Source organism: Brienomyrus brachyistius, chromosome 11 (assembly GCF_023856365.1).
Source record: "Brienomyrus brachyistius isolate T26 chromosome 11, BBRACH_0.4, whole genome shotgun sequence".
NCBI classification, from domain to species: Eukaryota; Metazoa; Chordata; class Actinopteri; order Osteoglossiformes; family Mormyridae; genus Brienomyrus; species Brienomyrus brachyistius.
The window spans coordinates 13,654,293-13,679,480 of NC_064543.1; the positions used below are offsets into that span (position 1 = coordinate 13,654,293).

Here is a 25,188-nt window from a genome sequence, read left to right on the forward strand (position 1 = left end):
GGCCTTCAGGCCCAGCGGCGCGCACAGCAGGGGTGACTTCGATGCCCCTATATGGCTTTGGAATCCCACCACCTTGAGAGGGACTGTCCATGACACCAGAGGTGCTTTGTATTACTCAACATTCACCTTTGTGTTCAAGGCTCAGGAGAAGATGAGAAGTGTCAAGTTGGAAAAGTCAACTTCAAACAAATCCCCTGCATGGCCAGTCACCACATATTATCTTCGTCTCTCTCAGCATACTTGCCATCGTTTTCATACTTGGGTGTATTTGGACGAGCAAAGCGTCCACCGCATGTGGATTGATCAACTCGGCAAATTTTTAGTCACACTCTACTACCTTATATTTTTATCACTGAATGTCACTGATAAGATCCTCCTGGCATAAAGACCCCATCCTATTGACAGACAGCAGAGTGGAATGAAGAGGAAACACATATGTGTATATTTCGCTGTTGTGAGAAGGTCACTTGTGCCAATATATTTTGATGGAAGACTTCAAAATACTGAACACCTTTGAAAATCCTGCATGCATAATGAACATCAAAATGACGATTAATTTGGTCTCACTTCTAAATAAATGTGCAAAAACATATTAAATCTTCTGTGATAATGAGAACTTCTCAGGTTTTGTCAGTGTCATTAAGGTGTTCGAGTGAACTGTTTGTCTTTTATAAAACCTCCTGACTCCACTTCCTGCCGCTGTTCACACTCGCTACTCACACCTACCGTTCATGATACGGAACTTCTGCCTTCCAGAGCCTTCCAGTACCGACCATCCCATTCTGCTTCAGGCTTCCATTAAATTGTATCCTTTGACTTACTACAGACATGACTCTTCTCGCGCACCTACACATTCATACGCAGACAGTTACCATACAATAAAGCTGAGTTCAGTTTGCTTTGTTTAGTGAGACCCCCCAGCCAAATGAAAGCCATTATTCAAGCTAATGATGGTTGCCCGACATCTGAGGTGTTCCAGTTGTGATCATTATCAGTGAGAAGTGTGATGAGGACAAATGTAATCAAGGCTTAGGAGAAATTGATCCAGGGATCCTGTCCATTAACTGCAAGCTATTCTTTCCATGCCAATCCTATCGGCGTGAGCTATGTACGTCCATCGGCAGCAATAATATGGTGAGACTGGAGAGAGTGAGAGAGCAACACCTCTGGGCTTCAGGCTCCCACTGAGTCATACACATTGCCATCCCATAATGGCCCGTCCATTTCGGCAGCCTCTGGTCCCCCCCCCCCCCACCACATCGCACACAGGATCTTGCATGCATTCAGGATGCCGGCTCTGAGCCAGAATAAGGCAATACCGAAGACGTAAATGAAACTTCTCAGAAACACATTCAGTATGCTAACAGAACAACCGTTACAGGAAAAAAATTGCAAAAATCAATGGTAATTACTATCTGGAGACACTGGCATGGTTGCCCCTAAGGGTGCGTTGTGTGTGCAAGAGAGGCAGCTTCTACCAATATTTGAGAGAGGTACTTTATAATCATAGCTTGACTTGGGTGAAAACATAATTTTCCAAAATGAAAGCAAACAATGAGTGAAAAAACAATTTCATAACTGTGGATAGACAGACAGACAGGATACTCACACTCAGAAGCAGGGGGCGACTTTCCTTGACTGCCCCCACGCACCCCAGGCAACCTATCACCATGACGATGGTCCCCACGGCAATGAGGACGTTTGCAGCAGTCAGGGATGGTAGGGAGGAGGAGAGGGTGGCAAAGTTTCCCTGTGTCACCGACAGCCACACTCCCACCCCAAGGATCCCACAGCCACCTAGCTGGGAGAGGAACAGAGAGGGGAAAATCCTAATAAACATGTCTCATAGGCGGTGAGCTTTACTGTCTCATTCATGCTCGATCACACAGTCAACCGCCCATACCAGGAAAGGGAAGGAATATTTTTTCTCTCAGTGTTACACAAAGGACTGTAATGGAGACTGTAAAAACAAGACCTGATTCTGCACAGCTAGAAAGATCAAGGCATCAATCTGGCTGGTAAACATAAAAACCGCAGCTTATTCAGTACAACCCAGTGTAATTGAAGACAGAAACAGACATCTTCCCATGCTCAGAAACATCTGGAAAATGGATAGTTCTCTTAATGGGTGCTGACAGGTTTAATTTCACAACAAAATCCATAGTTTATTCCCTGGTAAGTGACACTGGAGACATGTCAGCGTTACTGTATCGCCAACATTAAAGATTTTGTTCAAACTGTTAACGTTGTGTTGACAAAAATGACAATTCCACTGAAAACACTCCATTTAATAGGCAAATATTTTGCTCCGTGTTCGATGAAACAGGACAGTTCTGCAGTGGAAGTACCATTTAATGTCAACATTCCAATACATAAAAAACAAACTGAAGTACTTACAATATTAGCTCACAACATTTGTCTAAAATCGTACTAATGTGTCTGCAGACCAGGAACAATGTACTCTTTGTTTTTCACATTTTATTGCTACATTGTGACCATATTGTCTAGTGGAAAGATTTAATAAATGTACCTGAATATGCATTTAAAACACATGCATGTAAACATCTGTGATTTTTATTAACACTGGGCAAGCGTTCCTTAAAAGAGATGAGGCCCCCTGAGGAGGCACTTTGCACACTTGACCTTTAAGCACCTCTGCATTTCGAATAGATCACAGAGCCTCGAGGCTCCCAGCTTCATTAACGATCTTTGTCCCTGATGGACACTTGTTTGTGGAAGGGACATAGAGATCTTGCGAGTATGAACATGGTAGGCTCATTTTACTGGGAAAGCTTGTTGATATGCAGAAGGGAGAAATTAAGTCCTTGTTTTATCTGCCTACAGGGGAGACTGCGGTAGGGGGGTGGAGAGGGATGGGGGGGAGTGGGGGGGGGGGGGGGGGGCGGCAGACATGGCGGACAGCTGAGTCAGATACTGAGATACCGAGGCAGGAAATTACAGAAGAATTTATAACATAGTCTTAAGACAAGCACTTTTAGCCAAAGCAGCAAAGAATCAGTACAGCTGGTCAATTCGGGAGCAATTCTGCACTTTTCTCAGGGATTCTGCAGCAGGACATGCTTGAGGGACATTTGTCCTGATGGACGTTTGTCCTGAGCCAGCAACCTCTGTGTCACCAGTCCATGCCCTTGTTCGCCATCCACCTGTTACTTGCTGGCAATGTGCAGCTGCTCACTATAAATATCTGCATATTTCTCTCGTCTACATCCGCCTGACAGCGTAACTTTCTGGATGCACACGCGGTCAGAGATGAGCTCTGTGCTGCCAGAGGCCCACTCATAGGACGCGGGTCAATGGAGCAAAAACAATACCCAGTTTGATGACTACAGCCAGCCAAAACACACCATGTGTATTGCTACACGGGAGTGAACAGTGAAATTACAGGCAGACCTGAGCACCCATATGGGTAATTGAGGCTCGTCATGTGAAGCAAAGTCATTTCAATTAGTGAATTAGATGAGCGACCCTCATAAACAGCGTAGAGCAAGAGCGATTGGGGGAGAGATTTGGTCACATGATGCTCCCAGAACAGCCATCTGCTCCTGTTCTTTAATCTTTTTGTCGCAGGGTTTTAGATGTCAAAGGCAAAAGTGGGACCTAGAAAACAAAGTGGGTCACAGCTAGGGGACAATCTGGGTGCCCTAATGTTTGCACTGTGCCCCTCTGACGGTTCCCCTGCTTACACAGACACGGGACCCTTTGCAAATAAGCCCACTGAACGTCAGCATTACCGGCGACTGGGGGCTAGTTAAAGCTGTAACTCATTAAATGGCACGTGGCGTGACTACTGATAAGCGACACAGCGAGGAGGGTGGAAGGAAGCTAACCCCACATTAATTCCCAACCTTCCTCTGAAAGCAAAACCAAATACATAGTGCCCAGAGAAATTTCAGCCTATATGAGTGAAGGCTTGGAGGGATGGATGCAGATTGTAGTGTCTCACCAAACTTATGCTCCACATGTCTAACATGTGCTTTTGAATTAAATGTAACTGCAGCGCCTATAAATAAATCGGACTGTTTATCTGAGTAGGAGCCTGGAGGGGCAGTACGGTGAAAAACAATCGATACTGCTGTGATCTCCAGGGAGATGTTTCTCGAATGAAAAGCTAAGACTGGTTTGCGCTTGATTTCTAGTTCTGTAGTTCATTGCCAGCCACAGCCTGGAGCCACTCAGAAGAGACACAAATATAAATACACTCCCCAGTCAGTCTTAAATGGTTATTTTTCTATTATATTTCTATGCCATTATATGTATGCTGGTCCATTTTAAATCAATATAGTGGAAATGAGTGGCAGGAAGTAATTATGGTTGTTTTCCACATTATATTGCCAGAAACACAGAGCTGGGGCAACTGACACAGAGATGAAGGAAGAGCTGTGGAGCTGGAGCAACTGACACAGTGTTGGAGGAAGACCTATGCAGCTGGGGCAACTGACACAGAGATGAAGGAAGAGCTATGGAGCTGGGGAAACTGACATAGAAAAAAAAGGAAAGCTATGGAACTGGAGTAACTGACACAGTGCTGGAGGAAGAGCTATGGAGCTGGGGCAATTGGCCCAGAGCTGAAGGAAGAGCTGTAGAGCTGGGGCAACTGACCCAGAGCTGGAGGAAGAGCTGTAGAGCTGGGGTAACTGACCCAGAGCTGGAAGAAGAGCTGTAGAGCTGGGGCAACTGACACAGTGCTGGAGGAAGAGCTGTAGAGCTGGGGCAACTGACCCAGAGCTGGAGGAAGAGCTGTAGAGCTGGGGCAACTGACACAGTGCTGGAGGAAGAGCTGTGGAGCTGGGGCAATTGGCCCAGAGCTGGAGGAAGAGCTGTGGAGCTGGGGCAATTGGCCCAGAGCTGGAGGAAGAGCTGTGGAACTGGGGCAACTGACACACAGCCAGAGGAAGAGCTGTGGAGCTGAGGCAACTGACACAGTGCTGGAGGAAGAGCTATGGAGCTGGGGCAATTGGCCCAGAGCTGGAGGAAGAGCTGTAGAGCTGGGGCAACTGACCCAGAGCTGGAGGAAGAGCTGTAGAGCTGGGGCAACTGACACAGTGCTGGAGGAAGAGCTGTAGAGCTGGGGCAACTGACCCAGAGCTGGAGGAAGAGCTGTGGAGCTGGGGCAACTGACACAGTGCTGGAGGAAGAGCTGTGGAGATGGGGCGACTGACACAGAGCTGCAGGAAGAGCTATGGAGCTCAGGCAATTGACACAATGCTGGAGGAAGAGCTATGGAGCTCGGGCAACTGACCCAGAGCTGGAGGAAGAGCTGTAGAGCTGGGGCAACTGACACAGTGCTGGATACATTTATACAAATCAAGGAGCCTTAAACCTAGAAGGTGAATATACTCACACACCTAGAAAAAAAAGGAAAGGAAAGAAAGGGAAAAGGGGAATGCAAATTCAACTCAAAAGACAAATTTGGGACTCATTAGCAGGTGAATGTGTTCAAGAGAGTTATTTTCCGCCAAGTGGCAATAAAGCTGCGGTCTCTCTAAGGGCTTTTCACACTAATGCCTAATTCAATCTAGCTACATAAAGTCCTACAATAAAGTTATTTCCAGCTCACTAATTCTTTTCATATACGTGAATGCGTGTGTTTTAATGTGCACAGGTGCAGGTGTGTGTGTGTGTGTGTATTCATATTCACGTACATGTCTATAACTGCATCCTCTTCCATTGCATGTCTCTGCTCTCTCCAGTCCTGGTCAACATCATTGCTCATTTGCTTTATGTAGGACCTCTGGCATTTCAGACTATGCAAATAAACTGTGTAAATGACTAATACAGAAGACAGGGAGCGGGACTGGTCACAGGAGGCCTGGGAATCTAGTAATGAAAGACTTCAGGCAGCAGTTAATAAGGAAGTCTTGAATATTTCAAAGGAGTTCAGCATCAAGCAAATCAGGCCATAGCACAGTGGTTCCGGAGTTGAATCAGCAAAGATAATACCAACACAGACAGGAAAAACAGTCGGCCCCCTCACGTTAAAGCCGTAGCCCGCATGTCCCCGAGCAGTCGTACCAGTATGGTTTTAGTCTGCAGTTCGTTTCTAATTTTGACTCGAATCTGTTACACACACATTTGAAGAACCTGCATCGATTGCTGGTAAATCATAAGCTTAAACACACGCGCCTGCTGTTCACAGTTTTATTGCCTGTGACACAAAATACAAGCCGTCTTCAGGTTCAAGTGCTGTAGCATTTTATTGCAGTATTAGAGATATTAGCATTACAATTGGAGCTCAAGGACTTAGTGTTCTAAATTTTCTACTCCAGTCTGAAAAGCTGTTACTTTGAAGTTGTATTTAGGGCTCAGTGAGCAGTCATTGGTGCTACTCTACAGAAATGACTGAACCTAACTCTGACAAAGTCAGGCTATTGGATAATTATCGGCGGGGAGGCAGTGTAATCGCAAACTGTTAAACAGAGTAAACAGAGCATGATTCAAAGGGCAAACTTTCACATCCAATGCATACGAGGAGACAAACAGCTACTCTAGAACAGGAGCTGCCCTCCCTGCCCCACGAAGCTTGTTCGATGTACACCATGACCAAGCGCTAAATCAGCGGATATTTTGTGTGAACAGGGCAAACTTTTCAATGAACAAACAATTACTGTCAACATGATAAGTGAACAGGTAATTACGGTTACCATGTGATTAGCGCACAATTCGTTGCATTTGTCATGTGATTAGTGAGCCACTAATTACCTATCCACTAACTGCATGCCTGCAGTGAACCATTTTTCACTGTAGCCACACAATTAATGAATAGCTCATAACCATGTGATTGTGTGAATACAGTGTCAGTCAAAAGTTTGGACACACCTGCCCATAAAAAAGATTTACTTGTACTATTCTTTGCATTTTAGAATAATTATAAAGACAACAAAACTATAAAATAACAGAAATGGAATCATGCGCTGGCCAAAAAAATATTAAACAAAAAAAAATCATTTGTTGGGGGTGGGGTGGAACTCAGAAGGTTGCTGGTTCAAATCCTTGGGTTGGCAGAGTGATTCCACCATTGGGCCCTTAACCCCAATTACTCCATGGGCTGGCTGACCTTACTGTCTCCTCTATGCCAGTTTCATTAGGTGGCCTCCTGGGATGCTATTCCAGCTGTTCTGAAAGAGACCACTTTTCCTTCACTATCTGGACAAACTCTTCCAAAACCATTTCTACTGAGTTTAGGTCAAGTGGCCAAGTCATGTGACTATCACTCTCCTGTTTAGGTAGCATGGCGTGTCCAAACTTTTGACAGGTAGTGTAGGCATCACTGGATTGGCCCTGCTTTTACTGGATAGTAAACAGGTAGGTATTATTTGTGGGAATGTTATTATTGTTCATTAATATGACCATGGGGCCAATTATCATGGAACCAATTATATCAGTGCAGCTATTGAGATGTGGCTCGTGAGCTGGTACGTTGTCTTGGGGATGGTGAAAAGGTTGTTAATGTGACCACACTTAAAGTGAAAAAGAAATGTCCATGAATGGCATATGCTGTCAGATAAAGAAACTTATACACCCTTACATCACCCACCCGTTATTAAAAAAGGCCAAATACCAATTGCTAAAAACCTTTGACCCAAAGGTTTTAATCACCATGCCGCCTGCTGTCCACCTGCAGTCCTTCTCCTTTCTGACAGTGATCCTGAGTTAATTCTTCATTTATAGGCAGATTCTGCCGCAGGAAGCTTGACTACTGAAATCAAATGCATAACACCGTAGCAACCATAGCTGTCAGTCCAACTGCCTCCCACATCTCTTATTTCCCCTAGTTTATCCTCCTTCATCTTTACAACATCAACCTTCCTCTCTCTCTCTCGCTTGCTCTGTCTTTGTATCTTTACTTTCCACCCTTCCCTCCCCCCACATACTGAAAGAAAGGATTTATGTCTGTGTTAGCCAGCAATCTTTTTTTTTATAGCCGAGGGAGATATCACTTAGAGGACAGTGTGGTGACTCTCTGTGTGCGTATGCTTATGTTTGTCTATTTAAGTAGCTATGAGCTTCCTAAAGGCAAAAGAAGGTTTTGTTGTACATATGCAATTATAATAAAGATGTTGTTCCAAAAACAGCTGCTTCACTCGCGTAAATAACGCTCCAAAAAATGTTTCAGGCCCTGTTTGATTCAAGAAAACAACTTCACTAAGTGTACAGCCAATTTGAGTCAAGTAACATACTCAAAATTCCCTGTTGCAAATCATCTAAAAGCATCTTCAGGACACATTTTACCCATCAAATAGCCCAAAACACCATTCTGAGTCTATTGGGCCCAAAACGCCCACCTCACAGCGCTTTCTACAGAATCCATTAGAACCCTGAAGCCAACAAACCCTCTCTGCCTGTGTGATCTACACAAAACAACACTGTCATTGTAATAGTGACTGAAAAAGGTCCGGTAGCTCCATTTTGCTCCCAAGCCGAGTCCATGGAATAAGGGTCAACTACTACTTGCTGTAATTGCATATTTTTCACCACTTAAGGCCAATTCCTGGGTGAGGGCTGGATCAGGTTCAAACCACAGGCACAGAAGCGGACGACGAAACCCCAGATGGACTCCAAGCACCCCGAACGAAAAAGCCACTGCCTCACTTAAGGGCGCTTTGTTTTCACGGCTGACTTCTCTGACTTTCAATAGCCATCGATCAAGGGTGTTACCGTGGAGATTAGGCTCCTCTTTTCGCGACGTGGCCCAGGCCTCGTGCCCTGCAGCTCAGAGCAAAGTCAAACACTCTTTATCTTGGAGCAGAGGCTAGCTCCCTTTTACAGGATCTGTAACTCTACAAATCTGAAACAGCTGACCGATATGGTGACTTTTATTTAGCTGCGTAATGCAATAACATAAATAATAATTGTGAAAAAACCGTTAAATCCCTGGTCCATGCTCCAGCAGTTTATTTTATCCACCCTACCCAACCCTAAAAGGTCTTTCCTCTCTTCTTCTGCTTCTTCTCTATTTGGTCTTCTGTGGAATCATAAAACACATCTTTATGCCAAGCTACAAATTGCTAGTGAGACCATCAGTGACCATCAGCCTATTTTTTCACTGGACACTTGAGAGAAGCACCCAGTAGTAACTCAAACAGCTCCATGGTCACAGCGCTGACGTAACTCGCCAGTATCCGCACTAATCCTGTTGTTACACTGCTCGTATATAGAGGCCTATCTTTCTTTTTGATGATTTCATCCTTTAAATTCTCAATGTGATCACATCAATCTCGGCAGTGCTGCCGCCTGTCAGTGTTTTAGTTCTCAGCCTTTCGCAGGCCCTGCACTGAAACACGCAGGTGAGCCGGGATCCAGTCTGCAGCATCCGCTTCCCTGGGGCACAGACCCACACAGCTTCCATCACGAATCCTTCCTGCCCTAGTTGTGGAATTTCGATGTCCCTGTTTCCCTTCTAAAATTGCTCCAATTGCATCCTGTGAAATGTAAATCCTGCGCGTGCAAAGCTCGACCCGGGCAAAGGCAAGGCGGCGGCCATTGCCACCGTGCGCCAATGTCGTCCTGTTTGAGAGGCGGCGCTCGGGAGTGAAAATAACGACAATGAGATCATGATCAGATGGGATGCGGCGCGGGAGACCAACGTCACCACGTATGTAAGCGTCGCTGAATTAAAAAGCGTAATCGAAAGCTGAAACACAGACTTCAATGCCTCGGAACCCTTATCTGCGATAGCTACGCTACTCGACTGCTGTTTTGTGACCTAGTTTCAATGCCAATAAAGACGACTTCTGAAGGGGGAACTTCAATACGGCCCCCCCGCAGGGCCTGCTGTGTGTAAATGCCAAGTCCGTGCTAACGAGATTAATAACGGAGGGATGGTAATTGAGTGCATTATTGGGCGTTTCAAGCCACTGAGCACCCACCTACAGCTCCGGTGCTCACATTAGCTAGCGGCAGCGCTCCTTTTGTGCGCTTCTGGCGTCTGTTCCGGCAACATGTGTGCCACTGCTGGGAATTACTGTTTGGGTTTTGTGCGAAGGAGAGCAATAAATGTGGAAATATTTGGGTAAGCACATTTAGCTCATGGGTGGCAAAACAGTAGATAAATTGTTTAATAAACATGGGAGCCACACAGTCATCATATAACCATTATCCTCTGGAGTTAATACAGTTAAATATATACATTATTATATTATAATATGTAGATATTTAATGGGTTCGCAATATAAACATTCATACAAAATTATTTGGCTAAACAGGACTAAACTCAAATTTCATCACTATTACCCTTTAAAGGAGTAAAACTTTGACAAGCTTACATCTGTCTCATCATCCAGGCAGTTAGATGATAATAGCAGCAGTATAAAAGTGGCCCTAATACTTGGTAAATCTACCCTCAGGTGACAAATACATAACACATTCCACTTCAGCTGAACCCGCTTCAAAATGAATACCTCTTCTGTTAATTTGTCAGTCCTGCTCAACATTTTGCAGAAATTTTAGCCATTTCCCATCACGATATCTCAGTGAGGTTCTGGTCTGGACTTCTGGTCATTTTAAAAGCTTCATTCCCTTCCTTTCAAACCATTCAGTTGCAGATTTGCTGGTATGCTTGTGATTCTAGAAAAGCATTAGCTGTCGGGCAGATGACCTCACATTCACCTCTCGAATACAACTATTTTGCGATTTATTAGTATCAGTACTTTAAGAGTATTGCTTAGGATTTGCATCATTATGCAACGGTGGGTCGGCACCTCAACTTTCTCTCCCGCTCCCTGCAGGTACATTGGACGTGTCAGCCATTTTTTTCTCTCACCCTACAGCTTTCACAGACAGGAGAGTAGTGAAAAGCAAAATCACTCTGTTTTTCATTCAGTGGCATTTCCTGTTTGCATGAAATAGATCGGAAACACTTGTGGTCCAATATGTCAAAAAAAGCCTATTATTTAGACTAAATAGTGCTAAAGAGTAAGCTAAAAAAAAAACACGAATAAGTCACGTGAGAAAAATAACATTCGTCATTCAACTATGGTCTAAGTTTCTCAAGACTGTACCTTAACAACTTGTTTGTTAATAGGGGTTGCCAGCTCTCACACACCTGGCCTGACACCGATGGTTTCAGACTCAAGCAAGAAATCATATGGTAAATCTATATTATTCAATTATAAACCTAAAATTAGCTACATCACATGTGTTGGGGTAGTTTGCAAACTTTACATACTGTTTACATGGCAATAAAACCGTTTTTACTATCGTGTGAAAGTGTATACAGTATGGGAAGCCAAATTGTTCTTTTTTAGTATAAAGCTTACTCGTCATAACTTAATTCAGTAACGCTTTACATTAAGTGCACCTTCATAATGCATTTATTATACATTGATAGAACATTCAGTGGACCTTTATAATGCATTCATAATGCATTCATAGAACATTCATAAGCAGCATGCAAGTACACCTTAACATCCTAACATCCCTTAACAGCTTTAATATACATTCATAACAAACATTACATGATTATACAAGTATAGTGTTTGTCATTATTATATAATATTTGTTATTAATGTATATTACAGCTGTTAAGGGATGTTAGGATGCAAAGGTGTACATACATGATATTCATAAATGAATTCTTAATGAATATATAATGAAGGTGTACTGGACGTTTTATGAATGCAATATAACAGCATTAAGAAGATGCAGCTAATATAAAGCGTTACCCTTAATTCTAATTAGTATAAAGAACATTCTTACTAGTAGAAATGCAATTTTTCAAGAGTATGAAGTCAAGATATCTGCTTTGCAATTCTTACTAGTAAGAATTATATTTTTAGCAGTAAGAATTCATGTTATAGAGCTGTGTAATTCAGTTTTTACTAGTCATATATTCCCATTAACATCCGTTGTATTTTTGCCTCACATAGCCGAAATTCAATTTTCACTAGTAAAAAGTCATATTGTAGAACTTTATAATTCAATTCTTACTAATAAAAACCCCTATTGTAGATATCTGCAGATACATTTTGACTAGTAAGAATTCCAGGCCCACATATCCATAATTGAGTTTTTTCTAGTAAGAATTTAATTGCAGATCTCTAAAATAACATTGCAGACATCTGAAATTACACATATCCAAAATGTAATTGTAGAGATCTGTAATAATTTTTTTTACTAATAAAAACTCTGTTTATTTTTTTTATAAATCAATAAAAAATAAGTACTGTGTTCTGTCATCTATCCATCCATTAATTTTCTTGATGTTTTAGTTTTTGCTGTGGTATTGTTTCAGCATTATGATTTTGGTATCGTGACGACACTAATTTATGGTCAACTCAATGACTATAAGGTGTCAAGGTCCTTTGGCTGAAAAACCAGTCCACTCCATTACCCCTCCAGTACTGTGCTATGGCAGTTACCCTGAGATGCTTGTGGTGATATTCTATTTGGTGATTCCACCAAACAGTGTTTTATGTGCATTACGAAGTATCTCCACTTTTGCATTGTCCATCTGAAGGACATTGCCTCAGAAATCTAGCAGTTTGTTCACATACATCTTTGCAATCTCAAGCGTAATGGGCTTTTACCTTGGTACCCTTCCATAACAGCCCTGCTTGTCTTTTTCTGATTATAGAGTCATGAAATGTGACATTTATCATGTTAACTGAAGCATGTAGATCCATTGATTTAGTTCACGTATTCTTTTCAATTTCTCAAAGCATTTTATGGCCTGACCTTGAGGACACCCACTCCTGGAAAGACTGGTAACTGTGTTGAATGTTCTCCATTTGTAAATAATCCTTCTCACTGTAGAATTTTGGGTTTAAAAGTGTTTAGACATGGCCTTATAACCCTTTCCAAATTCATGAGCTTCAGTGATAAAGTGAGGCTATTGCTGATGTCTTTCCTCTTTGGCATGGTGTTGACATACTGTAAGCCTGAATGGCCACCAAAATGCCAAACACACTGCTTTGAAAGCGGTGCTCACAGTTGCTGTTGACCAGCTGCTGAGGCGCATTTGATTGATTTGTTATTACCTGTTTAATTCCTATGGAAGCAGTAACCAGTTATGGGTAGAATCTTCTGGGAGGGATCTTGAATATTTAAGGACCCTACCTTTGAATTGGAAGGCAGGGATGTAGGTGGACAGGGTTGCTGTGGTTTAATGTGTATTCCTAAGAATAACTACGACTTTTTTTCCTGACTTTTGAAATATTTTTGTGCCCTTTTCCCACAGCGTGATGGGGATGAATACAGTGCCACTGCAGTGAAGCGCTATTGCAGTTTTGCTATCCAGTTTGTTTATTTGTTGTTTATACAAAAAGGCAAAGCTAAGTATGCCCACATGGCGGGGAGTGCTTAGCTCTTTTCCCACATGGCTTCTGCATGCTGGTGTCCTTTTCATTGAATAAATAATGACATAGTGAAATCCGCTATGTGGTGTCTGTCATCTGAGGCCAGATTTGAGTAATTTAAAAAACTGGTTCGGCCCGGACGATGTTTCTTTTATGTTATGTAAGACCATAGAAATGAAAAAGGGTGAACTCCCTTCTTGCCATCACTGGAAATAATGTCTTATTGTGCTACAGTTTGCTGCAATAACCTATGCAGCAGCTTCAGGTATTGAACTTGAGACTCGAGGTATAAATTAATTTTTTACTTATTGTTGGAACAGCCCCAGTGAAAGGCCAAATTGAATATTTACAAGCAAATCATTCCACAGCCTGATATTCTATCATCTGCATAGTTTAGACATGTTTTGCATTTAATAGTCGAGAACAGAGCTGTGCACCACTGATGAATTGGTCATTGGATAGACTGTGTCTGATGGGTCTGGTCCATTATGAGATTCGGGGGTCTTCCATGCAGATTTGGCTACCATCAAAGCCGGCAGCACACTTGATGGCTTTTGGCTTAGCCTCTCATCAGCTACATCCTTCTGTCAACCCCCCCCCCCCCCCCCAGCAGCCCAAACCTGCCAAAGTGAAAAATAAATTATTTGTTGCTATCTGCAGTTTCTGTAGTGTAACTGCTACTAGGATGAGATTTACTGCATGTATACACAATTCTGTCTCTCTGCCTCTCTGCTCTAAGGGACAGATAATCAAAACAGAGGAAAAAAATCTTCTAAATATCCTTACAAATAGACACTGGGAACAGATGGGATTTTTAGAGAGTAAATAGACACCAACAATGACATGAGGCGCATGAAGAGCCATTAACACGCCCATCCGGCAGCACAGGTAGCAGGTAAGCAGACAGGCGGAGATGTTAACATCCAAAACGCCAAGCAAGATGCAGTCAGCGAGGCAGGCATGCCTGCTGTTCACACAGCTACGTCGATGATATCAATGACAGACCCTGTCTGAAGCATGAAAAAACATTTAACAACAGGATGCAGCAAAATCAGCATGCAGCAAAGGACACACGCTGGCACACCGAACCGCACGTTAATAGAGGCGTACACCTTTAATACAGTATAACGCTTTGCCTGTGTAATTCAATTTTGAGCGCATTAGCTTAATAATATTATGTTAATGCTGATGCATATTGTTGTGGAGGATGTTTTTTTCTTTTCTGGAGGGAGGGGGGGGAGGGAGGAGTTCCTGCAGTGAAATTAATACCCAGATTGTCTCACTTTTTACCACTTTCCTAACACATAAACCTACAGTCTCAATATCCCGCAAAGCAATGAATAATGGATGAATTTTGGGACTCCAGGATGCCTTGACTAGTGAGGTGCTTCTCCTGCGCTCTGCAGCTTATATCATGCCATGAGTTATATCACCTGCCAGCTGTGACTGGCATTACAGCAGCAACAGGAAATAACTACAGTAGTGGACCTGCCAGTCTCAGTCCAGCACTAGCTAAACACCACGAAGCCCTGAGTGCAGAATAAATAATCACAAATTCAGTTAAGATAAGAGGTCAGAGATTATTCTGAAATGCAGGAGCCTGAGCTGGGTTAAAGTGGCAGGCGGCACGTCCACAAATGTAACATTACAGTAAAAACGGATTATTAATTAGTCATAGATGGTTTTTGGCAACTGTACACAGGCATTAACCAAGTCTACCCTCAAAAGTAAATTTGGGCACAAGGCAGTGGTTAGCACGTTAAAAACGGTTAAAGAGAGTGAAGTGAGCTTATATTCATGCTGCAATATGGTTACTAGATTATGCTCAACCTATAGAGAGGTCAGATTTCAACCAAGAAATTCTAGCTGAGGAGGTAATTTCCATCACGACCAGACACACAGAACCAGAAGATTTCCTGGCAGCCTGCAGCCCTGCTTTGAGCCCAGTCACATTTCATATGCCACCAGTTTCAAATGCACAAGTAATGTCTGGCTCTAGATTCCCAGCGTGCGGGAATCAGGAAGTTGGACTCTTCTGTCGTCAGCGAGTTCCGATCCGTTCCAGTGCACTCAGCATACAGTCTGTCACAGTCTGTCATGTATATCGTCAAGTTCAGGAAGCAGGACAGATCCACACATACATACAAACACACTGGAAACACATGTACAAACACACATATACTTATATATACTTATATACTTATATATATATCCACACACGCTCGAACTCAGAGTCCGACCCAGGTGTGCGTATTCATCTGTGACCTGACACATTTTTGTGCAGAGTCACTCATGCGCACACACACTCACACACACACACAAACAAACACACACATACGCACACTCCTGATTAACCATTGTGAGGGCCCTGAAGAAGGTGAAGAGCATTAAGTTGGTCAGGGTGGGGAGGGCAGGAGACCTTGGGTGGTCTGAGCGATGACAGCGAGGAAGGCTAGTACTCACCCAGAAGAGCAGGTTGAAGAAGACCATGCCATAGCGCAGGGCCCTCAGACAGCCCTCCGCCATCCTGCAGCGACGGAGCTCTAGAAGGAAAATGAATGACAAGTCCAGATAAAACACCACATACTTCTTGCCCTTGGTGGAGCCATAGTTGCTTTTGGCTGCCTGGGGTCCGGGGGCCGTGCGAAGCCCGAAGCAGAAGGGCCGGCTGCTGTATTCGTATTCGCTGCCATAGCGGTGGAAGCCAGAGTTTGGGGGGGAGGAGCCAGGCTTGCTGTCCAGGGATGGGCTGCGGCGGTAGGGGGACTCGTCAGTGCTGGAGCGTCGCATCGGGCCGGCCAGGTCGGAGGGCCAAAGCGTCCCTACTCTAGGTGAGTTCCTCTGGGAACCTCTGTTGACCCTACAAGGCCAGGGGCCTCACTCCCTCTAGGCAGAGCCCAGCCCTGGTCCCCAATGGCGCACCTTCACGCAAAAGCTAACTGGGGTCCAACCGCTAAGTGACAGACGCCCCAGCTACTTCAGATCATTTTCGGCGTGTCACGCAACCCTATCCAGTCCGGGCCACCGGAACACAATTGCTGATCGCCACTGTGGAACCAAGAGTCAGCGAATTCTTACAAACTTCCCACCAACAGCAACACTGGTTTCAAACAAATCCCTGGATTAGTTATGCCAGATTCTTCCGCCTTCAACCTCATGCCATTCCAGTCTGAATAATTCCTTGTACTTCCTCCCTGTCACGCCAACAGGAGGACCTCCACATTTCGACAGCTAACAATCCCCGAGGGTCTCCACCGGTGCTGGCCAATGGACCTCGCGCCTTCCTTAGATCTCCCCTGCTGGCATACTCAGAGTCGACTGCGAGGGGGAGCCAAACTCCCGACCTCCTCACTCGCACTGTCCTCACTCCAGCAGCTGGCACTGCCTCCCTCCAGAGGCTCCACACCCCTCCGGGGACACAAAGTTTGTCCAGGGGCAGCAGTATCAGTGAGCTTCAGATAGGCAAGGGATGAGAAGAGAGGAAGGGAGGTTAATCAAGCAAAAATGGAAATTAAGACGGTGGAAACATAGAGGCAGAGGCGTGTGCATCCTGCATCTGCTCACTGAGATCTTCTACCTCCTCTAAACCTGTTTGTTTCTCAGCTGTCTTGCTCTCTCTCTCTTTCTCTCTCTCTCTCTCTCACCCTCTCCTTCTCTCTGTCCCCTTGCTAGCTCCTGCCTCCACTTTTCTTGTAGCTCAGTCCTACAATCCACCCCCCCCCCCCTCTCTTAATGCAGGTACGGTCCGATCCAGTCCCGCCGGTGAGCCTGCTGGGGACAGATGCCCTCTTCCTCGTCCTCCTTCTCCTTACAGTCCGCGCGCAGGTGTGGACAGGCTCCTAGGCAGGGTCATGGCCAGATTTTATGAGTTGACTATGTAGTCAGCTTCCTCAGAGAAGAGAAAAGACTGCAGTGTTGTAGTAGACCTATCTGAATGCCTGGAGCTCCCCCTCCCTGCTGTCTCACACACACGCTCACTCAAATGTATGCACGCGCGCGCACACACACACACACTCAAAAGTCCCCCTCCCCTCATCTCACATGATAACTATTCCCAATCCTAATGGGGCGGGGGATAGGGGTACTCATTGAATGGCTAGCCACACCCCCTGTGTTGATGAACCAATGCTATCTAATCTCCGACCCGTATTTCTCCCTCCCCCTGTCTCCCTCACTCCCTCCAGTGCACACAATGAAACCAGGGCTTTAGTTAACACCAGTGCAGCATGCCTCTCTCTCCCTCTTTCTATCTCTCTCTCTCTCTCCCTCTCTCTCATTCTATATTCTGAGGAGCACAGAGACATGTTCCCACATCCGATCCTCTCTCCAGTCTCTAGCCACTTTTCCCGCAAACCCATCCCCCCCCCCCCCCCCCCCCCCCCGCACAGTGCAGGCTGGATCTACCCCACGGGGTTTAGACCTACACATACGGGAGGCACGTTCATATGACACACACACACACGCACGCACACACACGCAAATCGCACAGACACACGCTTCTCACATGCCGCATCGAGGCGCTCGGCTGTTGCCTGCACACACATTAGTGCGCGAATGCATTCAGAAATTCCTTCGCCAATGCATGGACAATCCCACTGTAGAGGTAATGTTCATAATTAAATGTGCAAACGTACTCAGTTTTAGGAGATCTCTCAAGGGCACTGACTAGAATATGGACAGCAGGGACATGTGTTTAACAATATAGCGGGAGTACCATGTGTTTCGGGGGATTTCGGGGGCTGATTTGGTCCAAACCAATACAGAAACCAAACCTACGAGATCCCCACAAAATAGCTGTGCAAACAGTACCCATGTGCCTGTGAGCTGAGTGAATCCTGCACACAGTTAAAGGTCAGAGCGAATCGAAGGTTATAGCAAAAGCTATCATTTCTGTGGAGCTGCGCTACTGCACTACTTTCATCGTAAACCTAAATATGTTTCATAAGCCTTTCATTAAAACAGTTTTCAGAAGTCATACATAAACGGCGACAGCGTCCCAGCTCTGACGCGATCCACGTGCAGCCAGGACGCGTCACAGCGCCAGTCACCTCCGCTGAGCCGCCTTTGCTGTCAGGCTGATGAGAGGGTCGCCGCGGCTGCCTGGAAATCGAGGCGTGGCTCTCCCTGTTTGTTGGTGCGTGCTCACTGCACTCCTGACTGAGGACATATGGCTGCATCCTTCATCACTGCTGTACCGCAGCTTTGAACCTCTATATATGGGCCAATTATCACACCTCCAGGACGGCAGAGCTATACTCCTCAGCAGATTTTGTTCACTTAAGGGTTAAATGCTGTTACATTGTTTTTTGGAACTGCCACCAATATCTGGCAGTACTGCTCTTGTTCGAGCATCATATCTCGTCTTTAATTAAGGCATTGTGTAACTGCAGTCCATCATAATTTCATCTTAATTCTCTGACAGGGACTGATGATGACTTTTCACCTTAACACCTTGATTGGAATTCAGGATCTTTGACGATCTTTACTCTGAGGTTGGGCCTCGATATTGGCTCCATCCTGGCCAGCTCTCCTTTCAGTTGCTGCTTGCCTCCGTCCTTCCTGCTCCTTTCTGTGATGTTTTCATCAAAACTGTTGTTTCAGTCGTTGGTTGGACACAGATTTTTTCATACAGGTATTTATTTCCTTTGATTCAACCATGGGGGTGGCATGGTGGTGCAGTGGTTAGCACTGTTGCCTCACACCTCTGGGACCCGCGTTCGAGTCTCAGCCTGGGTCACATGTGTGCGGAGTTTGCATGTTCTCCCCATGTCGTCGTGGGGTTTCCTCCGTGTACTCCGGTTTCCCCCCCACAGTCCAAAAAATGCTTAGGCTGATTGGAGTTGCTAAATTGCCCATAGGTGTGCATGCGTGAGTGAATGGTGTGTGAGTGTGCCCTGCGATGGGCTGGCCCCCCATCCTGGGTTGTTCCCTGCCTTGTGCCCATTGCTTCGGGGATAGGCTCTGCGACCCAGTAGGATAAGCGGTTTGGAAAATGGATGGATGGATGGATGATTCAACCATCCATCCATCTTATTTTCCATGCTGGAATGATGCTGGAGCTGATCTCACGAAGCAGAAGGCAGGTGACACCCTGGATGGGATGACAGCCCATAAGCGGGGCTCACGCTCATCTGCATTCGCCCACTATGGGCAATTTAGAGGCACCAGTTCACTTAACTGTATGTGTTTGGGATTGGGGGGGAAATCGAGTGAAGGTGCAGTGCAAAGGTTCCACACGCAGACCTGAGGGCAAGAATCAAAACCCTGAACACTGGATGCGTGAGGCCACAGTGCTAAACACTGTGTCTTCACACCTTCATATCTGATCTGTTATTTATATAACTTTCTGACAGTGACACCTACACAGACCCCTATTTTTCTACTGGAGAGTCATTCTTGATGGCCGCAAGATTGCTATCTACTGTTAGCGAAAAGATGTGTCTCCCACACACTTTACGAAGCTGCCCTGGGTCTTCTTAGATTGTCCAACCCTTTCGGCATGTTTTTTTTTTTTTCTTGGCATTAAAATGTCTTGGAACTTGGATTTTCTTTCCCCACTTCATTAATCCTCGTGAGGACATTCTCTTTTCACTTTACCCCATCTCACTCTCCATAAGACACATATGCAGGTGAAAGCAAGCTTGGGGTCACAGCAAACAGTCAGACACCTTGCGGTGCCCAGGAAGCTGGGAAGGAGCAAAAACCTGGACCATCTGCAGGTCACTGAGGACTAGGTCAGGAAATACCGCATTAGTGACCAGGGAGCAGAGGTGAACATTTCAGGTCTATAAAGTAAAAATCTTGACCAAGATATTTTATTCTACCAACAAGTACTTTGTGATTGTGACTCTTTATGCTCAACTGACTGGCTGAAACAAAATCTTGGTCTTGCTTTTAACTTTCTGGACCTGAATAACCCATTTTTGACAAGGACACACATATAGCTGCAGCAGGAATCAAAATCCCATGAGTCTGAAGGTGAGGCCACATTGCAACCCACTGACCATCCATGGCCAGTTCTGAAAACCAGTACCTGAATTCCCCACTAACAATCTTTTATTTGAGGAACGTTTACTAAATGTTGTGATTAAGGTATGGAAACATTCAAAGTGTCCAGTCTTCCTGATATTCCCAGAACATAGACAGGCTTCAGAGGTAATGCATGACTGTTTGGGCTGGAGAGACAGTGATCTTAGCCGATATCCCAAACCTAGACGAGGCTTCAGAGGTAATCAAACCGGGACATTAAAACCACAGCTCCTGTTCCCTGTAGGTGCCCAGCAGGTGTATAAAGTTCCGGTTCAAAAAATACAAATGCAGACCAAGTTTCAACCAAGCAGTTGAGTATAAAGATTCACATTCACAGACTTTCTACTTGTAGGTTCTTTAGACTAAGATCAAGGAACTTGATTTAAAGAAGTTAGATCAAATATTCAGTCAGAGGCAGAGAGGAAAGCTAATTAAAAAAAATCTTAGTAGTAGTCCATCCCTGGATTTACCCAGCATGCCATCTCAGACCACAAAATGGACCTGCTTGACTTACTATAAGTTGCAAGAACAAACTGTAAACATCCCAGCGGGACTCACTAATTGTGCATTTTTTTGTAACGCTCCATGATTTTTTAATTGGCCTTATTAGATCGGGCAGTGAAGGGAGCAGATTGCTGCCATTACTTTCAGTAAGGACTCCCCAGGACGGCTGTGCGGCAGAGAGACACCCCATCTGCACGCCCTCTCGTATGTGTCACCAGGCAGACACGTAACGAAACGCAAGGAGGGGAGCAGCAAATACCAGGAGAGGTGCCAATTCAAAAAAAAAAAAGCGGGGACTAATTTGTAAGATAACCCACGGCCTATTTTTTCTTGAGGAATTAGACGAGCCCATTGGAGTGATTCGGTTTACAGTGTTTAACCTGAGTCAGGCCAAAGTTGCTGAAACCTCTTACTGGCATGAACAGTAGTTTTCTATTTATACCTTAATGACCTTACGCATATATTTTGATCCTGCCACTTAAAACTTCAGAGCCTTATATTTTTTATTTGTTATCTTCAGCTTGTATTAATTTACAGCTATTTCTATTATAGGGATTTCTGGGATTCCTGAAAAACTTTTCGTTATCAAGATCTAAGCAATCCAGCCTCAATACCATCGGAAAATCCCCCAGACCTTGTTCATTCTCTCCCTGGATTATCAGTGTGATGTTTTTCCCCTTTGAAGGATCTGTTGATCTTTTTACTCTAAGTGGTCTTCCTCCATAGAACACTTTCAAAGCTTAGAAGCCTTCAGCGCTTTAGGTGCTGAAATGTCACTTTTGTGTGGGTGGGGGGATTACGGAGTAAAGGGTGTGTTGCTTGCACATACCTCTATGCAGTATGGGGGAAAAGTAAATCAAAATGAAAGATGTTCTTGTAGGAAACTCAAAACGCTCAGCATTCCGCTTCTGATTTCAGCCTGTTAGATGCATCATTATGATGCAAACATGTAAATTTGACCTTTCAAGAGTTGTATGCAGATTTGACTTGATGCTCTACTGTATATTGCACTATATTAACTTCACTAACTTCCAAAAACCATCTAATGTTTCCGAAGCAAATATTTGAATTAGTATCCTGTTTTTTCATCCTTTGCTTTAAGGCCAAATATCCTGTCTCTGTCATTGCATAGATAAGCTACAGCAACTCTTTGTCATTAAATGTAATTAAACGCTGAAAGTACCCTGCTTTTCTCCATAGCTAGTAGGTGACTTGCTTCTGTACGGAACTTCCTCCGGAAGGAACTTCATCAGCTGTTTCTTTCATCTCCCGCACTAATTCTCTCCAGGGGTGTTAAATCATCAAGGGGGCTCGATGATATCAGGCTCAAGGCACAAGCGAACCTCTCACACAACCAAATGAATGCACTCACAGGTTTATGGCTCCATCAGAGCGTAGGCTTACGCGACATTGTGCATAACACAATGTATTTCCTAATCTCACCAGCCGCTATCAGCTGAACTGTAGATCGGGCACTGAGATGTTTCAGTTGCTTGCCGAGAAGGTCACCCAGCCACTGTTTCAGAGTAAAAGGGTACACTCTAGTCTTCAATGAAACAATTATCTAGAAGCAATCTGAGTTCTGAACGACTGCATCCCAACCAAGGCCTAGTTTGGTGTGAACCCCGTTTTTGCCCAGAGAGCTGCAGGAATACTAAAAGGACGAAGGCCATCTCAGATGTTTGAGGTTATTCAGACGCTAATTAACTGGACCCTGTCCAGCTGCACGGAAGTGGCCCGAAGCAGTAGGACGGATCGGTGAGACGAAGGTGGACCATGGCTGAGGTCGCACAAGTAAAAACAGAGAAGAGCAGGGAAGTCATGGGTTACCTCTGCAGCAACAAAGGAGAGATGTGAGATTATGGACAGAAATGTCCTAATTTTCTTACTAATTTCATTTAAAAAGTGTGTTATAGGGGCTCTGTTTCCACCTTGTGGCTGGACATGTGTACTGCATGTGTTTCGTTTTCGTCAAATGATTTTAATACGTTGAGCTCAGAGCAGCTATATTTAGAGTGCCATTACATCACATCACAAACAATTAACGCCTGAATTATGCAGTATTTCCATCCCTGTCATTTCCATCAAACGGCAGGTGTGATTAACGAACTACCATTGCGATTGCTGCCACACTGTCATACTTCACACCATGGCTACGAAAGGAAGACATGTCACAGAGTTTCAGTACTTCGATGCGTGCTGGAGGCTTGAAAGGTTGATGATGTGTGGCAACACCATAAATCGCTAATGAGCTATAGTTAGACAAAAGAGCAAAGGATCACATGGAAATATACGCTTCTATTAAACGGCAATACATCTACACTTACGTTTAAAGAGGAAGATGAAGCGAAAGTGAAAATTATATTAAATGCTTAGGAATAATGAAAACGTTTCATTGTTGGATGGGAGAGGGAAAAGAATTCTGTTTTAACAACACGTATATCCCTATCTTAAATCCTCAAATTCTTCTAAAACCATCACGCTTAAATGAGGATGAATGCAATAACCATAAGATAATAATTAATGATGTCATGAATTCACGAACTGTCTGACAGAATCAAAAGTTTAACAAGCAGTAATGTCAAAGCAACCTCCAAAATAACGTAATAAATGCTAACAGCATTAGTAATAAGTATGATTATAAAATCATAAAACGAACATTTACTTTCTATGCCGCTTGTCCAATACAGGGCTGCAGGAGAGCCTATCCAGGAAATAATTATTGGACACAAGGCAGGATATAACAAAAACGTTAATTATAAAATTATCAAAACTAGAAAGAAATCGAACTACCATACTAACAAATCTTTGCTACTGCAACTGAAATTACAGGTGTTTTCCCTGTTTCTAATAGATTACAGTATCTGGAGTACTGTTTAACCAATAAAGGGTCACAGGACTAGTATTTGAATGCCTGAGTAAAGACAGAGTTTGGGTAACTCTCAGTCATTATTTTGGGCACAAAGTTTGCCTGTTTCATTCTCTTCTTGTAGTTCCGTGTTTTTACAACAGATCCTATATTTGGTCAAAATCTGATTCTATATCCGTAACAATGACACAAAGACATTCTGCGAAGACGTGCTGCCTGTTAAAATCCAGCATATTCCTTCTTTGCAAAGTACACCATGGTGAATTCAACACTCCAGTGGACCCTGCCATGACCTCCCGCAGCCAACCCGCCTGCTAATTTGAAAATCCATCAGGCTTTCAAGGCATTCTGTTACAGGGCAAATCCATTAAAACGTCCAGCGTAACAGAAACACCTTCCGTCGATATCTGCATATTTTCTCAGCTCTGACAAGCATTTATCACAGTGCAAGAAGTTGTCTGCAAAAACATTTTTATCTGGAGAGCTTACCTTAGTTGTTGCTTTTTTAAAAGGAATATCTTCTGAACGCAAAAAAAAAAAAAAACGATAAAAAAACTAAAAACCTAAAAGGCAAGTGAAAATGGTTTTGTCCTGTATGCTAACCTTCCCATGCAGCGTGCTGTGCTGCCAGAGAGACTGCGGTCCACTTAGGAGAATGTAAAGGAGCTTTTAACTGGCAGAACAGAAGAGTATTTCTTTCTAAAAGCAACCACAACATTGCTATTTAAAACACCTTGTCTGGAATGTAAGCAAGAGATTTTCGACAGGAGTGTGTTTAAATTAAATTAACGCTTGACAGTTTTATGTTAATTCTTATTGCTCGCCCTTTTCGACAGAAGCCCAAAAGGGAACCAGCACTGACGAGAGGCCCAGCTCTGTGCTGAATTCTAATAGGAGTTCAAGGTCATTGGTGGCAAATGGTGCTTTTTGGATTTTAATAGTCCTTTGTGCTTTAAAAGGCTCCAGAATTCACATTTTGTCTCCCTGGTTAAACTTACAAAACTGTGCAAGAACCGCATTGGCAATGTCATATGAATTAACTTTTCTCTAAATTTAAATGTTGAACTGAACAGTATCTGGCTAATTTCATTGTCCTGCCTGTTTATTTCCTTTACTTCGGTTCAGTTTGGCCCCTCCAAGGTCTGTGACCTTAGAATGGTGGCGGAGTTTCCCTGCCTCAATTATCACGTCATCCGGAGCTTCAGCTCCAGTTAGATCCTCCTCTGGCGAACACATCTGTGGCTATAGGCCAGAAAAACTGTGACCCAACAAATGGGCGGATTGACCAATATATGATACTAAAAAGAACAAGTGTACCCTAAGCAGCCTTGTCTTAAGCCTTGGTTGCTCGCTGGTAAGTACATGGCGGCTGAGCTCAGCCCGAATTGGCTACACGGATCCATCTTGTGGGCTCACCACCCGCAGGATGAAAGGTGGGGATCAGATGCAAGTTCAGTGGCTACTACTACATGT

The 25,188-nt window shown here is 44.2% G+C and overlaps 1 protein-coding gene across 3 annotated transcripts in view; it reads right to left on the minus strand.

Annotated features, from left to right (window-relative positions):
• The window catches only part of tspan4a (tetraspanin 4a), a 43,103-nt gene that overhangs the window by 14,589 nt on the left and 3,326 nt on the right, over positions 1–25,188 (minus strand). Inside the window, exons 1-3 of one of the 3 annotated variants that reach the window (XM_049030382.1) lie at positions 24,205–24,372; positions 15,777–15,856; positions 1,610–1,801 (exon numbers count right to left, since the gene is read on the minus strand). In XM_049030382.1, the coding sequence (XP_048886339.1) occupies positions 1,610–1,801; positions 15,777–15,839 (255 nt within the window). In that variant the 5' untranslated portion in view covers positions 15,840–15,856; positions 24,205–24,372. Of the gene's footprint in view, positions 1–1,609; positions 1,802–15,776; positions 17,307–24,204; positions 24,373–25,188 lie in introns of those variants that run through there. The other 2 variants (XM_049030381.1, XM_049030380.1) reach the window with 2 other exon arrangements.